The sequence below is a fragment of the Camelus bactrianus genome, chromosome 3 (genome assembly GCF_048773025.1).
Source record: "Camelus bactrianus isolate YW-2024 breed Bactrian camel chromosome 3, ASM4877302v1, whole genome shotgun sequence".
In the NCBI taxonomy this organism is placed as follows: domain Eukaryota; kingdom Metazoa; phylum Chordata; class Mammalia; order Artiodactyla; family Camelidae; genus Camelus; species Camelus bactrianus.
The window spans coordinates 27,650,396-27,667,866 of record NC_133541.1 but is presented as its reverse complement, the minus strand read 5'-3'; the positions used below and the strand labels follow the sequence as shown (position 1 = coordinate 27,667,866).

At 34.5% G+C, this 17,471-nt stretch overlaps 1 protein-coding gene across 1 annotated transcript in view; it reads left to right on the top strand.

Moving 5' to 3' along the window:
* The first annotated feature begins 1,502 nt into the window (after positions 1-1,502).
* Positions 1,503-17,471, top strand: part of NUP155 (nucleoporin 155) — a 52,265-nt gene continuing 36,296 nt past the window's right edge. Inside the window, exons 1-11 of the mRNA XM_010957018.3 lie at positions 1,503-1,787; positions 4,050-4,187; positions 5,708-5,804; positions 7,631-7,701; positions 10,892-10,984; positions 11,791-11,957; positions 13,502-13,607; positions 14,475-14,548; positions 14,855-14,946; positions 16,745-16,842; positions 17,317-17,469. Of these exons, the coding sequence (XP_010955320.1) occupies positions 1,631-1,787; positions 4,050-4,187; positions 5,708-5,804; positions 7,631-7,701; positions 10,892-10,984; positions 11,791-11,957; positions 13,502-13,607; positions 14,475-14,548; positions 14,855-14,946; positions 16,745-16,842; positions 17,317-17,469 (1,246 nt within the window). The 5' untranslated portion in view covers positions 1,503-1,630. The remainder of the gene's footprint in view (positions 1,788-4,049; positions 4,188-5,707; positions 5,805-7,630; positions 7,702-10,891; positions 10,985-11,790; positions 11,958-13,501; positions 13,608-14,474; positions 14,549-14,854; positions 14,947-16,744; positions 16,843-17,316; positions 17,470-17,471) is intronic.

Genomic DNA, 17,471 nt, shown 5'->3' with positions numbered 1-17,471 from the left:
AAAAGTCTTCAGCAAACTTTTCCTGTAAAGGGCTAGATGGTAAATATTTTAGGCATTGAGGGCACATGGTCCACTTAGCAACTACGCAACTGTTGTAGCTGGAAAGCAGTCATTGCAATATGTAAATGAATGGAGGTCCTTGGACTTAGACCCTTGAGAATGTTATTACTGTGCAGGAATATTAGACCAGTATTGCTAGATATCCAATTTGTGGAGTTGGAAACTCTCAATTATAGTTTTTGTCTCAAAAACAAGCAAACCCTGTGCCAGCTTATCAGTTTTCAATCTGTGATCTACCAAATAAAATAAAATTGACAGCTGGAAGTCCATTATGCCTTTTTACCTACTAAGTATACAAATCTCAAATCTAATTCTTCCTGATATATTTGCTAGGAGGTCTCAAGTTATACATACAGATCTGTAGCGTCACAGAACTTTTAATATTCAGAAATTAACTCAATCCCTTATTTGAGGGAATAAAAAATAATTCAAACAGCAAAAGACCAATTTAGAGGAATTCAGCTATTGATTTGCTAAACTATGAAGAATATAACTGGATGAACCTTATGTGAAATTCTAAACAAGGACTAATTTTAGTAATTCTAAATAAGGACTGCTCTTTTAAGACAAATGCTTTGATTTAACCACTCCAGTTGCCTTCTGTATGAAACGAAGAATATCTTGCTTCTCCTCCCTCATTTTTCTTACCCTTCTACTGCAGTTAAACCACATGCCATAGAAAAACTATGGTGATGCACTGTTTTGCTGGTGTGCCCGGCATGAAGCACCCTGAGGACAGGAATGTTGTGTCAGTTTGATATTCCCGGCACCAGGCATAATGCCTAATACAAATTAAGAATTCAGTTTGTATACGTAGTTTTTCACAGTAACATATCACATAGTCAAAGGTAGTGATACAGATATGGAAAGCTTGATTGAATTTTACTTTACACCGAAGCCCATAAGAAATGTAAAATTTCTCCGTGAAGTTTTGGTTTATATGTAAACTGTTTCTGACAAAGAGCTACCAACTCCTATCCAGTCTCAGAAGTGAAGTTATTTGGGGCACCAAAGAAACTGACACACATACTCTTAAACTGCTGCAGTTGCGGGATTCCGACCCGCGAAGCTCGAGGCAGCGAGATCCATGCGCGTGCTTAACGCACCGAACCAGAGCAGCCTGCGCTGCCCCGGCACTAACCCGCTCCCACTTACCCGACCCCCGCTCCCTCCTTCCTCCCCACCCCTTCCCTCCCGACCCCGTACCACCCCCCCTCTTCCCCAGGTCCCTTCCCTGTCCCCTTCCTCCCTCCCTCCCTAGACCGCCTCCGATTTCCCCGCTCCCGAGTCCCAAAGAGCCAGCAGCCAGACTCCAGAAAGCGCCCCTCCCCATCGCTCACTAGCCCCACCCGTGCCGCCCAGCCCCCTCTAACAGTTCCCCCCTCCCAGCTCCAAAACGCAGCCTTCAAATTCCCCACCCGATGAGCCGGAAGTGCGTCACGCGCTGGCGCCGGGTCGCTCGTTTGGCGCGCGCGCCCTCAGCTTTGGGGCTGAGCTAGCGTCTTGGGTTTTCTCTTACTTCTCTTTGCTTTTTAACTTTCTCCGGTCGTTGGTGTCTTCGATTTTCGAAATGCCGTCTTCTTTGCTGGGCTCGGCGATGCCGGCCTCCACGTCGGCCTCAGCCCTGCAGGAAGCTTTGGAAAATGCGGGGCGGCTCATCGACCGGCAGTTGCAAGAAGACCGCATGTATCCGGACCTTTCCGAGCTGCTCATGGTGTCTGCCCCAAGTGAGTGATCGATGCCCATTTGCTGACTGTTTCTCAGCTGAAAAGACTCTCGCCCGACTCCCTAAGTAGGTCGTTATCCCCAGAGTGAATCGGCGAAAACATTCTGAGATTTGGGGCTCAGTTGCTGAGTTTTGAAAAGGTGGAAAAGAGCCCATTTTCAGGACCCCCCCCTTTCTCATTTTATTCATTGCAGATGCTTGAAAAGATTGTAAAGAGCAAGCTCCCATTGGAAGCAGAAAGAGGCAAAGACTCCAACCTTAATGAGCTTCTCATTGCCTCCAAGTATTTATTGCTAAGGCCAGATGAGGAGGATCACCTGATCCGAATCTCATCCTTGTTAATTCCTCATACTAATATTAGAGTAAAACTGAAGAGCATACGAATTAATTGGAAAATTACCGTGGTCCCTCAAAGATATACTTTATTATGTGTAGACCTAGTGTAGTATGAAGTTCTGGAAGGTGTTAAAAAGTACTGCCAGTGGTATAAAGGAAGGGAACCGGGAAATCGGCAGTGATGATGGATGAACAGAAAGAGTAAGGCAGATTATGTGCCAACAAAAGAGAGGTGTCTGTAAAATATTTTGTTTAATGGTTTTAAGTTAAGGCCAGGCTCCTTGAGGCATGTAGAATTAGGTAAGTTGCTGGGGAGAAAAAGGACCCATTTGTGAACTGGAAATTGGAGAATAGTAGAGAAGAGTCAGTAAGATAAACACAAAACTTCTGGTAAGCAAAAACCAAAATAATCTAACCAGGATAATCTGTGTAATGTAAACCTAGAAGACATCTCTGACGATTTCTAAAAATTCGTTAATTGAGTAAACTTGTAACTAGAGAAAAGATAGAAACAAAGCAAAGATAGTATTTATTCCTGACAGCTACTTACCAGTAGGATTGTCTTATAAGAACTGAGTGGTCTGTTAGCAACTGTCATCTTGAACAGCACGGCTACCTTTGACCTCCTAGAGTCTGAAAGCAAGATAAACAGTCCATACATTCTGGTCCTCTCATCAGGTCTGACCCCAGTCCTACCTTTCCACCGTTTATGCACACACCTCTTCAACGGAATCTTCTTTCCCTCTTCCGTCATTTTCTCAATCTCTTTGTTCCATTCATTCTGAATTTAACATATTTTCCTTAAGAAACCCCCTCTTCAGGATTTTATTTTACATGTACTCTTCATCATTTCTAGAATGGTCTTTCTTCTTTGCCTGACAAACTATTCCAGACTTCATTAAATATTGCCTTCTCTGCAAAGGCTTTCTTAACCATTTATATCCTCACCAGGGTTATTGATTCCATCCTTTGTGCACCCACTGCTGTTTAACATATGCAGTGTTCCATTAAAATTATGCTTATAGATTAAATGAGACGTCTGGGATTTGCTTTAAAAAATACTAGTGTGTTTTTTGGGCAGGAGTGGATAGTGATTGACACAAATGAAACATGATCAAGCATGTTACTGGTAATTTTTGAACCTGGGTAATCAATCCATAGGAGTTGATGGCATTTTTCTCTAGTTGTGTATATTTTTAAATTTTTCATAATACATTTTAAATTGTTTTATATGTCAGTTTCCCCCAACATCTTTGTACTTTAGAGAGCCTGGAAAGGTACTTGTGATAAATAGATTCTCAGTCAGATCTAAAACACCTTGTTGAGGACTAGATCAGGAGACCAGCCTGCTCCTGCCCTTAGAGTCTGGTTGTTTAGAGCAAGAGAAAGGTTGCCATTGAGAATACTTTATAGTGTGGTCATTTTCCCCTATGCCCACCAATAAGATATTTCTTATGTGGTATTACAGGGTTACCTCAATTTATTGTGCTTTGCTTTATTGCACTTTGCAGATACCATGTTTTTTGCAAATTGAATAGCCACTTTTTCTCCCGTCAGTGTTTTGTTTGTCTACAGTTGTTTTATCTGAGAATAACAAAGTGGTTTTATAAATTTTTTCCCATTTCAGATTAGTAAAATAAGAGAAAAACACTAACTTATTGAACTAAACATTTCTCTTTTTAATAGAGTAAATCGTTGTGAAAGATAACCTTCTGTTCAGTGCGAAAACCAGTAACTGTCCCCCATGTTAACATTGGTATTTCACAGGCCTCCTTTGTGTCAAATCAGAACTACTTTATTCTCCCTATACCTTTAGAACCACCAGATGCACAAATTTCTGTAACTCGTAATACTTGTATATGCCCATTTGATGCCCAATACATTATTTAAATAAGTGCTTTTTTAATTTTCACTTTATTTTTTATAGATAATCCTACTGTTTCTGGAATGTCAGATATGGATTATCCTCTACAAGGACCTGGTTTACTGTCAGTGCCTAACCTTCCAGAAATCAGTTCCATCCGACGAGTTCCTCTCCCACCTGAACTTGTTGAACAGTTTGGGCGTATCCTATTATTTCATTTTAACGTTTAAACATTTTTTTAAATTGGTATTCTCATTTTTATAATTCTTGTCTTGTGTTTAGTTAGTGCGTTGCATATAAGTTCACGTAAGGGTTTTATTTAAAATACATTTAAGTATGTGTGTGCTTGCCCTGTGCCTAGAAAATATATAAAACTGCATGTTGAAAATTGAGTCACGTTTTAATTGTTTGGGGGCATTGAGGAGAGTGAATTGTTTACAAGGAACTCTTCATTTTTGAGTAATATATGACAAAGTATTACTTTCCAATTAAGCACTAACAAGGAAATTTTTCCTACTACACTTTTTCAGTTTGAAGACCCATGATTTTCGTTTCTATATTTTCCCATATTTTAACACTTTAAAACTGTCATGTGACTGAAAATGTTTAAAACAAACAAAAACTGCCAGGTATTCCCCCCCAGCAAAGAAAAGTTTTTGATGTATTTTTATACTTACTAGTGTCTTAGAATTGAAGTTTGTAAGTGATTCCATTTCTAAGGATCATAAGGAGAATCTGTCTAAAGGTGTTAGAAACTGAAATATTAATGGCATATTCATAGACTGAGTAGCTAGAGGAGTTTTCTTACCCTCTAAAAATAAAGGTTTGTTTTTCTTAAAGTATGGCATACCCTATAAAAGCAGTAGATTATAATTATAGTTATTTGCTGGGGAGCTTTTGTAAAAATCAATCTGTGACTCATAAGAAAAACATCAAGATGCTATATAAAAATGTAATCTGAGACTTTTAAAAGTATGTTAGTCTATTTAGGGTGAAGGGCTTTCATATTTCAATACAGTATGATTTAAAAAAATAAGAGAAATGGAAAACTAAAGAAAATGCTTATAAAATAAATAGTAAAACCTAATAGATATATTCCCTAAAATGTTCATTCTTTCTCTGAGACTTTGTGAAATAGTGTTATTAAATATATAATGCACCTTATACTCCACCCTTGGTTAGTTTCTTGTTCTTTAATCTTACGGTACTCTACAAGAGACATTTCCTTTAATTAGGAAATTATTTTGTTTTCACAATTGTTTCATTGTCTTTTAGTTACATAAATAATTGTCTATTTTTCAGTTTATATGAGGCTTGTAGACTGTCATCTAGCATGACTTTAGTATGCCAAGTGCTTTTTTTTTTTTTAATCACTCTTGCTCTTACACAGTTGGAAAACTGGTCCAGTAAAATACTTTTTTAATGTCAAATTTCAATGGTATTATTTAGAGTCAATTTTTTTAAAGTTAATGATGGTAAGAAACATTACGTTTTTTATTCGCAGACATTTTAAATGGTCAGATAGCATTATTTAGAAATTATAAATGTTTCTGTCATATACTGTGTCTTTCATTAAACTCATTGCAAAGAAAGATATTTCATTGCTCTATTGAAGAGTGGACAGGTCATGATTTTTTAATCATATGTTTTAAATCAAAATCTTTTGAAACAAGTTTAAGAAAGATGAGATTGAAACCTTTCTACCTTACATCCACACTCAGATATGCAGTGTAACTGCATGATGGGCGTGTTCCCTCCTATCAATAGAGCTTGGCTCACAATTGACAGTGACATATTCATGTGGAACTACGAAGATGGGTATGTATTTATGGCTGGTTTGTTTTAGCATGATTAGAATTTAGATTATCTTTATTCCAAGTAGTATTCCACTCATTAGAAGTTGCTTGGTTTATCTTTCATTCCTTTAACACCTGGGTCAGTGCTTCTCTGTATACATACCAACCTGGGAATGGGGTTAAAGTGTGGATTCTGTTATAGTCATTTTGAGTAAGGCTCAAGAGTCTGCATTTGCAAGAAGTTCCCAGGTGATGCTGGGGATCTGGGTACCACTCTGAGTAGCATGAGTCTTATTTTCCAAGCTTTTATCCTGCAGTAAAGATAGTCTATCAGTAGTTCTTAGAGAGATGGTTTGATGTTTTTGAAGACTTGTTTTTCTTGCATTTCTACAGAGTGAGAGGCTATATTAATTTATTGAAATGACTTAACGGTTTTGTTGTTATTCTGTCGGTTTGATCTTGTGTAAATTAATTGTATACGATAGAGTCTGAGTGAAGGCCCAAGGAATTCTTGCTTAAATAAAATTTATTGATCTGATAATCTTGCTCTTGATTTTGTGGAGAAAAATTTTGTCCTCTAGTTCTCCATCATGTTATCTTTAGGTAATTGTGAGATGACCAGAGGAAGGTCCATATGTATAGTAAGGTGTTACTCTTGCCCCTGAGGAATTAATACACTTATTAGGAACACATGCACAAGAGTCATTGAATCAAAATGGACAATAAATGAGAACTTGTAGCCTAAATGAAACCAATTTTGTTTAATTTTTTTTTTTTTTTTTTTAGTTAGAACTTTTCACAGCTATTTTTACTGTTGAAATGGTATATAGTCATAATAGCAGTGGTACATGGTTTGATTGTTTTTCATGTACCAGGAATGTTGCCCCAGTTTGTTCAATTACATATAACATTTCCTTTCTTATACTTAAGAATAAAACCTCTTCATTTAGGCACTGATCTCTTCAAGAAAACCTAATGCAAAAAAATTACAAAATAGATAAATGTGAGAATAATTTCCTTAAAAAGGGTTTTCACTTTAATGAAAATGTTTATATGTCCATTAACATCTAACATTCATTTAACAAACATATTGGAGGGGGAGGATATAACTCAAGTGGTAGAACACATGCTTAGCATGCATGAGGTCCCGGGTTCTATCCCTAGTACCTCCTCCAAGAATAAATAAATAAATAAACCTAGGTACCTCCCCCTAAAAACAATGAACGAACCAAAAATAAGAAATATATTGGGCTTATATATCAAATACTGTTGTGCTTGAATAGTATCGAATGAGGTAAGTATAGTCCTTGCCCAGATGGGAAGTATTGTTCAACCTTATGTGTTCAAATTTATTTAAAGAAAAATTATTTGAACATTGTGTTAATTGAAAAAATGAAGGCACTAGTACTCTATGTAAATCTAGTTCCCAAATTCAATTCCACAAAAACTTTAGACTTAGTTTCAATTATTCCAGTAGCTTTCTATTATAAATCTTAATTCCATCTGGATGGTAGAAACATAATCTTGTTCAGTTCACTGCTCTAATTCCCAGCTTTCCCAGTATTGATCTTAGTTTCCAGGGGTTGTGTCCGTTACCGAAGGAGTCTTAATTCCACAGGGTGGGAAAATGGGGAAACTTGGCCTGACTTGCAGCGTGGTGGGGAGATTCTTGTAATGGGGACTAACGGTCTCCCTTTTCTTGTTTTATACTTAGCCTTAAGCAGTCCTGTGTGCCTGTGTCTTGGAACTGAAAGTTTTATTTGCTGGTTCATGATATTCTGTAGTCTTAAGTATTATAAGATAAAACTTTCTATTTATGTGTATAACATGTTTCTCAACTATTAACAGAGGAGACCTTGCCTATTTTGATGGACTTAGTGAGACTATCCTTGCTGTGGGGCTTGTGAAACCAAAAGCTGGTAAGAAATAAAACTACTAAGATTGTTAACGTTTGTATATACATAGACTTCAAATGTTTTAGGGCTGAATGATAACATTCTAAGTAATTAAATTTCCTATTAAAGTTTTGGTCTGAATTCTAATTATAAATGTAAAAAGTGATCAGAAATATTTAACAATTTCTCACTTTATGATATAAGTGAGTCTGCTTTAAAATTGTTAAACTATAATTCTTAAATGTTATCTGTTTTTTGTTAGTCTTTCTTGATTTACCTGAAGTTTTTTGCATTATACATTTTTCATTAATTACTGAATTTAATATGAAAACCATTTTTCTCTCTGCATTTTTGTAGTCTTGATAGCCCAAGGGTGTGAGAACAGAGTTCAGAATAAATCCTGAGAGAAGTCACAAGCATTGTTTACCTTAAAATTTCAACTTCATTACACTAGATCTTTTATCAGAGCTACTGATATGCAGAATTGATTGATTTAAATTTAATATACATCCCTTGAATGCAGCTTCCTACAGGAGCAAATAACAAATGAAATTTACTTGTTTACAAGGCCTAAGTAGGAATTTATAAGGTTACAGCCATTTTGAAATGATACTAATTCACATAAATATAAAGATGCAGTTTTATACACTGTGTGATTATATTGGAATGTTTTTCCTTTACGTAGAAATTTAAAGCAGTCTTTACCCTGATGTGTTTCTGTTTTATTTCTTAGTTTAAAAGTTTATTCATATAAAAGTCAACAGCTGTTCATGCCCTCTATTATAATAAATACAAATTGTCTAAAACAAATAGTAAAATATAGTTCTACTCTAATGTAAATTTCGGCGCAAAATTAAAATTATGGCATAATTCATGTCTTTGACTTGGCAGCAGAGATGTTGTCTTTGATAATCAAACAGTTCTGACTTTGCTGTCAGCAAGTACTGATAATTCTGACTCAAAAATATGTTAAAGTTACAAAGTCTTTATCCTACTTTTTGTCTTTTATGACAGACATTTTCCAGTTAAAGTCATCTTTTTAAGTCAGTTGCTTTTTGGCAAGAGTCTGCTCTATTGAAACTTCTATGTAAGCAAGAAGATTATGACTCCAGCTTTCAATTTTGTCATTGCTTGAGTAAAACAAAGGAATTCCTTAGAGTTTTCTAGCATTTGCACATTTTTGCCCATAGAGAAATTAATCACAAGGCTTAATTACATTCCTCAAGTTCAAAGAAGCATCTCTCATGTATTGAAAGATTAGATTTACATAGTTGTCCAGCCTTTATCTCCAAGGAGATAGCTTGGCTGAAAGAGCTTGTCGCTTTTGGGAGACTGCTCATTATAGAGATTATATGATTCTTAATCAAACAATTTACTTGATTTATGTGACCCAATAGAGATGCCACCTAAGTCAAATCATGTATAAACTCCTTCCTGCAAGTTATTTTTAGATTGATCTTTCCTTGTCTCTCCAAAAAGTGTACCTCCTGCCTTAAGTTTAGTCACCCACTTCTGGAAAACCAGTGTATTTCTCAGTGGAGGAGAAGAACTTTATATTTTCCTATTTCTGGACAAAGTCTTTTGAAAGGGCACCAGTTCATACTGTCATTGAAGTTGTTTTTGAGCTTGAATGTGTCACTGACCTCAGTTTTTGACGCCAAAGCATACCTTTATAAAATGCAGTAAGTTAGGACTCTGTTGAGTTTCTTCATCAAAGCAGCAAAAACAGGTGTTGCAAAGGATCATAAGTGCTCGTATTTGTCCACAGTTATTAAGATTTTTCTTTCAAAATTTTATTGAGCTGTGAAACTTTTCACCATTCCAAAGACCTAAGTAACTATGGCAGTTTCTAAAAGATAATTATATTCACTTCATAGTTAAGAAGTGAGAGTTGACTAAGGTGAGAAATGTCAGTCATTTGACCCTGTTGCATCCTGAAGGGAAGTGACTTTCAATTCTACCATCTCCTGTTTCAAAATAGTTGAATAAATTAGGAGAAGTTAGAGAAGATGGCATCATTTGACAAGGCACTGCTTTACTTACCTTTTTTTTTCAAACTCCAAGCCATAAACCAACTCCATTACCTGTAGAATTCCAACTTCACTAAGGTTTCTATAATCAAATATGACTTCTTGGCATAGCATTGTGACTGAATACTTTGAGATATGGCTTTTATTAAGGAAAATCTAAGTTTTCATAAATGTCAAGCTTTTAAAATCAGCTTCTGAAATATCAGGTATATTTTGAGGTCATTAAGTAGAAGGTCTGTGCCTTCAGCTTTATTGACTTGAACCTTGAAACACAAAATTGTGGTCTTTGTGCCCCTCAGTGTTCATCAGTGAAAGTGAAACCAAATGATAATAGGAGCTTTGTTGTATTAAGTGACATTTAACACCCAAATGTATACATATAAAGAAATATCTAGTATCATAATATAAGATATATTTCCTTCTATTTCTATCAGTGACACACTATTTTTGGATATCGTAACATGACAGTGAAATTATACATTACATCTCATGCCGCTCCATGCTCTTTAAAGTTAAACGATAACCTTAGCATGAGTTAACATTAAAAAATTTTATGCTTGGTTTAATGCCCCTTCTGAAACTATAAATTATGTGGCTTTTTTATAAACTCATTTGACATATAAACTCATTTCTATGTCTATGAATTTGACTATTCCAGGAACTTCATGCAAGTGGAATTATATAAAATATCTTCGTGTGACTGGCTTGTTTCGCTTAGTATCATGTCTTCACGTTTCATCCCTATCGTAGCATATGTCAGAATTTCCCTTTTTTTAAAAGGCCTTATAATATTCCACTGTGTGTACATACCACATTTTGTTTATCTATTCATCTATTGGACACTTGGATTGCTTCTACCTTTTGGGTATTGTGGATAATGCTATAACATGAATATACAAATAGAAATTTTTATATTTTAATAAACCTGAACTATTTTGTAGTGTAACACTGACTTTAAATGTTATTAAATACTGAAGTGTTTGTTTCTACGTTTTTCCCTACTATTTACTTATTTAAATGATTATAGGTAGTAATAATTTAACATCAAAATTAGCTAAATTAGTTTCAGACTTTTCATACGCTATTTAATCCATAGTTCATTTTAATGGTAACCATTTCTGTTAATGCTTAAATTCTGATGTTTTCCAGAAAATAGTCCCTAACCCATGTTTACTTTGTCTTAGGCATCTTTCAACCTCATGTACGACACCTTCTGGTTTTGGCAACCCCTGTAGATATAGTGATTCTTGGACTCAGCTATACTAATTTGCAAACAGGTAAAGCAACCCACATGTTGTATTTTTTTAAAAATGCTGTGTTGCTCAATTTAATATTATAATTAAAAACTAATCTTTTTCACTAACTTTCTGGGCTATTTGCTCATAGGAAAATAATGCTTCCCTATAAATTTGGTATCTTTAAGGTTAGTAACTCCACCAAAATTTATTTTGGATATATTTACCATATTAGTGTATAGTTCTTAAATGTCTAATATAAAGAAAGGGTAGTAGAAGAGAAATAGTTGCCACTAGTAATTTTTCAATAGTACCTTCAATTTCTTTGTTTTTAATTTTTTAATGGTCATTTTAACATATGGACCACTGAAATACATGTTATTCTTTACCCTAAAATAAGAAGCACTCAATTAATTTATTATAAGCACATTCAGTGGTTTCTTTTGCATTCTAGCAATGTTTTGGATAAAATAATGAATTTCAGGAATTCAAATTAATGGTTACTGTTACCACATCCTTAGGCTTTTTTCCAGAATTTAATACTTTGGGTTTTTTGTTTGATGTTTTACTATGTTATATATAGATTATGGAACATATATAATTACATGTGTTATATATTTTGTGTGTGTTATATATATACATACTGTGGATTCTACTTAACATGAATTATCAAATTGTTCATATCAGACTATAGTAATTTAAAAATATGTGTTGTACGTACATTTTTTAAAATTGCTGGCATATTGCGAATTCAATAAGAGTATCAATTCTGAAAATAATGTAATGATTGTTTTAAAATTTTAAAAAGCTCATACAATGATTTCCTGTATTCTTTTTTAAAAAATTAGGTTCTGGAGTTCTCAATGACAGTATGTGTGGTGGAATGCAGTTGCTTCCAGATCCCCTATATTCTCTTCCTACTGATAATACTTACCTTTTAACAATAACTTCCACCGATAATGGCAGAATTTTCTTGGCTGGGAAGGATGGCTGTTTATATGAAGTAGCATACCAAGTAAGTCTGACATGTGTCAGCACCTTTTTTCCTCCCTCTTGACGGAGTAGGGATAGATAAAGTTTCATCTTTATTTTCTAATTATATAAGCACATTAATATATTCTTATGGGAAGTAGTCAGACATGCAGTTAAAGTTGTAGTCATTCATGACTATACCATACCTATGAATCCAATTCTCTCCTCAGCCATTATCTGTTATGTCCTTGTAGAATATGATACATGCATTGATAAATACCTATAAATACGTCTCTAGCTAAATATACATGTGTATTTATGTGTACATATACACGTGTACAAGTACATAGTGTACTTCTGCGTATGTATGTTTTTATGTGTGTTATTGCTTATGTTTTGTTTCATAATTGGTTTGTTCCATTTAACTATATCATTAAAGTCTTTCCCTCTCAGTATCTGGTAGATAGATACATGTTGTTTTATGATTGCTGCACAGTTGTCCATAAAGTGAATGTACATGATTTGTTTAACTGTTCCTTTCTTGATGGACTTCTAGGTTTTTAGATTTTTCCTTTCACAATAAGAGTATAGTAAGTATACTTTTGCAGGCCTCCTTATGCATATGTGTAGATATTTTCTAGTGTAAAGACTTAAAATTCTAATGGTTGAGTTACAGTATACTCGTATTTTAAATTATATCTTATATTTTCATTTTGCCTTCTTAAGAGTTTTAGCCTCTTAGCAGGCATCTATGGTTGTATCTTTTCCTCCTCCCTCCTCATTCTAACACTGGTATTTTCAAACTTATTTTGACCAGTCAGATAGAGGAAAATTGCTTTTTTTATTGCTAGTTGCATAGTCACACAGCTAATTAGTGGCAGAGATAGGATTAGAACTGAGGTTAGCTTTTTTATGTTATATTGTGTCTCTTCTTTGCCCAATTTCTCTTGGTTTTGTTCACTGCAGAAGTTTTGTAACAGATTTAAGTATGCCAAAACTCAAACACTGAAGAGTGGACTTTAGATTATGATGGTGATGGCCAGTATTTTTTAAATTTCCTTTTATTTATTTATTTATTTTTTGGTGGGGGAGGTACTTAGGTTTACTTACTTATTTATTCTCAGAGGAGGTACTGGGGATTGACCCAGCACCTCATGCATGCTAAACATGCACTCTTACCACTTGAGCTATACCCTCCCCTACATTTCCTTTTAGCAATAGTAGGGAGAGATAAAAATATCTGTGTACTTATAAGCTATGTTTACTTTCCTTTCCTTTCAAACAGGAGTTTTTAAGATAATTAAAATGAGCCCACTAATGTAACAATTAGTTGCTGGAATAGTCGTAGCTGATTTCATTGAAAGCAGTCTCATTTGATTATAGTTAAGTACATTCTCTATTTTTAATTACAGGACTAAACTCAGTACTTCTCAGTACTTACTTTTGAGTTGTGTGTCTCACTTTATTTACAATTACTGGTATTTCACTAAGATTTGAGAATTTTTATAAACATGGGTATATAATAAGTGCTATGATGGAGTTACCTACATTTACAAGTCTTCTTTCTTTCAATTTTTTTCTCTTAAGGCAGAAGCAGGTTGGTTTAGCCAGAGATGTAGGAAAATAAACCACTCAAAGAGCTCACTTTCTTTCCTCGTTCCTTCATTACTGCAGTTCACGTTCTCAGAAGATGGTGAGTAGAGAAAAAATTGGACAAACAAAAATTTTAACAGATTGTTGACCTAACATTTTCTTTAGAAATTCTCATTCTTAATTGAAACGGTTTCTTACTAAATAACATTTGTCATACATTCATATAGTCTTTTAAAGGGAGAGGGGATGGTTAGACATAGAGACAATGAGTTTTATTCCCAAGTTCCTATAAATGTAGCATCATAGAACATGTGTTTAAAACAGCTGTATATGCTTAAACAAAAACATGTGTTTGTGTATATGAAAGGCATTTAATACATGTTTTGCCTTGTCTAGAAGAAATTCCCATCATAAAATGAATATATGTTGAGTTTTTAATAAACTGAGAGATTTAAGCAGGTAAAATAATTTTTAAATGCTCCAGGAAAACAAGATAAATGCACCTAAAAATGTTAATATGACTGAATTTTTTAAGTATTTTCTTTCACATAATGAATTATTAAACTAAACTGGAGGTTTCTTGAAGGGATGGACCAGGTATAATTGTTTTATGTGTTTCTAGCATATAGCAAGCATTCATTTAAAGTTTGTTGAATGAAGAAATAATTTGAAACTTATTTTTGGTTTGGAAACTTATTTTAAGTTTGGAAGCTTAAAATTCATGTAGAGTACAGAATAACCTATTGGTGATGCTCTTAACCTAGTCACAGTGTGTGATGTTTGCCTTTTTCACGTGTTGTCTGACCTAAATGTTTCTTGGCTTTGTCCTTGTACAACCTAAGGTTTATCTACAAAGCAAAAGGAAAGCCCTGAATGTAAACCACCAGGTTTAATTGTTGTAAGCTGCTAATGAGTTTGATTTGTTAATCTCTGGGGTTTTTGTTTGTTTGTTTTCTCTTACTTTTAGATCCTATTGTTCAAATTGCAATCGATAATTCAAGAAATATTTTGTATACAAGATCTGAGAAAGGAGTAATACAGGTAAGTATTATATTACACCACCATTTAAGAGGGGAAAAACATCTCTGTTTTTAAGAAAGATTTAGTCACTCTTAGAATTTTCCTATGAACTGTTTTGTTTTTTAAAAGAATCCCAAACCACTTCTTAGAGTCACCTTTTATGAAACTACAGATCTCTGAGTGTTTCCATACCTGTATAAAGTACTAAAATTAAAGGATCCCTGAAAAGGAAAAGTTAATTTAATAACTATTTATTTGAAAGGTTATTTTATAAAATGTATATAGTTTGTAATCATGTTTAAGTAGGTGTAATTTTTTCATTCACAGGTGTATGATTTGGGCCATGATGGACAGGGAATGAATAGAGTTGCCTCAGTATCCCAGAATTCTATTGTCTCTGCTGCTGGAAACATTGCTAGGTAATATGTAATGTATTGTCACACATTTCACTGCAGGCATAGTTACATTATTTACATGCAGTATACTAAAATTATTCCCTTCTCAGAATCTCTCTACAAGGTAAAGAATGTTGAGGGAGATGACAGCGTAGGTCATGCTTGAAATAGTTGCCAGAGATACTTCCTTTTAGTTTAGTCTTATGTTTGATGGTTTGAAACATAAGGCAGGATGTTTTATGGTGTAAAGTACAGCTTGACATATGTTTTCCCCTGGAGCTTTAAATTATACTTTAAGTGGTCTGTACTGGCATACAGATTTTGTAAGTAGGAAACCACAAGTCTCAAAATTTTCCCCATTCCACCCATTTAACATCATTGATCTAGTAATTCACACATTCCCATTTGGGGGTGCAAAATTTCACAGTTGTATTATCCTCACTGTATTCTTGAGGAGAGTGAAACTGAGGGATGTTATGATTTGCCTGAGATCAAACTCCTCAATAAATACTGGGACCCAACCTAGAAGCCAAGTCTTTGGATAAATACACTGCTATTGCATGTGCCACAACTGACTTAGCTACAGAAATTCTCTTCGTGTGACAGAGACCTTAGATTTACAGCTTCTGTTGTCTGTGTGCCTGGGTCACTGCTACAGTCAGATAGTCTTGTGAAAAGTCAGCATGTTTTCTTTGCTCTTCAACAACGAACTATAGAAATGATCCCTGAAAGTGTTGTCTTTGCTTTTCAGTGACAAAAAATTCTCAAAGTTGACAATTTAAAAGAGTTTATTTTTTCTTCTCTCAACTTTTTTTTGGAGAAATTGTTTCAAATCCACAGAAAAATGAAAAGAGTAGCATGATAAAGACTGATATACCCTTTATCGAAATTCACCAGTTGTTAGAATTTTGCCTTATTTGCTCAATCTTATGACCTGTTTGAAAGTAAGTTGTAGACATCGTGACTTTCACCCTCAAATCCTGCAGCTTCCGTCTCCTCAGTTCTTACATACAATACCACTACCACACCTAAAAAATGTTCATAATTTTATAGTGTTATCATAATTGTATAGTCCATATTAAAATTACTCAATAGTCCCCCAAGCCTTTTATAAGTGTTTTTCTTTACATTTTTCTCCAGGTCAGTCAGAGCTTATGAGCTGCACTGGTCTTTAGTCCCTTTAATCTAAAACAGACTTCTTCCTCCCTTTTCTTTTTCAGATATTTACATTTGGGAGAGGGGACAAGATAGTTATTTATAGAATATCCCAATTTCTGAATGTGTCTTTTTTTCTTGATGTGTAGATTCAGGGTAGTATTGTTTTTAGCCAATACTGAGATGATGTGAACTTTTACAGCATTACATCGGGAGGAACATAATACAAGTTCTCCTATAATGAACACTTGATTGAGATGATATTCACTAGATCTCCATTATGAATGCTCACCCCCCCCCTTTATTTTATTATATTTTTATTGAGGTATAGTTGATTTACAGTGTTGTTTCCCCCTTTTTAATTACTGGTAATCTTTACAGTGATATTTTGATGCTCTAAAACACCTTGTTCCCCGTTAACTATTCAGTGAATCCAGCCTTCTTTTATGGTCTTTAAAAAAAAGGGGGTTCCTTTTAACAATAATAATGTAAATGACACACATTCGAAGGGTTTTGCCAGTTCTTGCTGCTGTTACATTACTTTCCTAAGAAGTTAGTCTTAAACTATTTTAGCATATTTAAACATGTAAAAAATGCTAGTGGAATATATTCCTTATAATTTAGTAGACACATTTAAAAAATAAACTTTAGTTTTTCTTTCTTCTAGGACCATAGATCGTTCTGTTTTTAAACCAATTGTTCAAATAGCAGTGATTGAAAACTCCGAATCACTGGACTGTCAGTTATTGGCTGTCACACATGCAGGTACGTTATTGTGTTTATACATGTGCTATTACTGTGGTAACTTGATAATCTTTAGGCTTGGAAATTTATGATTAGAAGTATGTTTTTACTTCTGTATCAGTTATAAAACCATATTAATAATGCATAAAATTAGGGATTTTAAAAATCAGAAGATTCGTCTGGCTATGTCTCCTCATTTTATAGATGTGAAAGCAAGCCTGAAAGATAACATTTAGTGACAGAGCTTGAATTAGAATGCAGGTTCCCTTGTCTCACAGTTGTAGGTTCTTTCTACTGAAATGTGTTGATTTACCTGTCAATTCCAAGTGATGTCTTAGGAATCACTTCAGCTGGTAGTACACATAGTGATTTAAGATCAGTCAGGAAAGTGATATATGGCATTAACTATGATTCTTTGTGGAATTGTTTCAATAACAGATGTACCTCCCATCTTTTAGTTCCTGTTAATGATGGATAATTTTACCCTATCCCCAGGTGTAAGGCTGTATTTCAGCACTTGTCCGTTCAGACAGCCATTAGCACGACCTAATACGTTGACACTGGTCCACATCCGCTTACCTCCTGGATTCTCAGCATCTTCAACAGTGGAAAAGCCTTCAAAAGTACATAAAGCTCTTTATAGTAAAGGT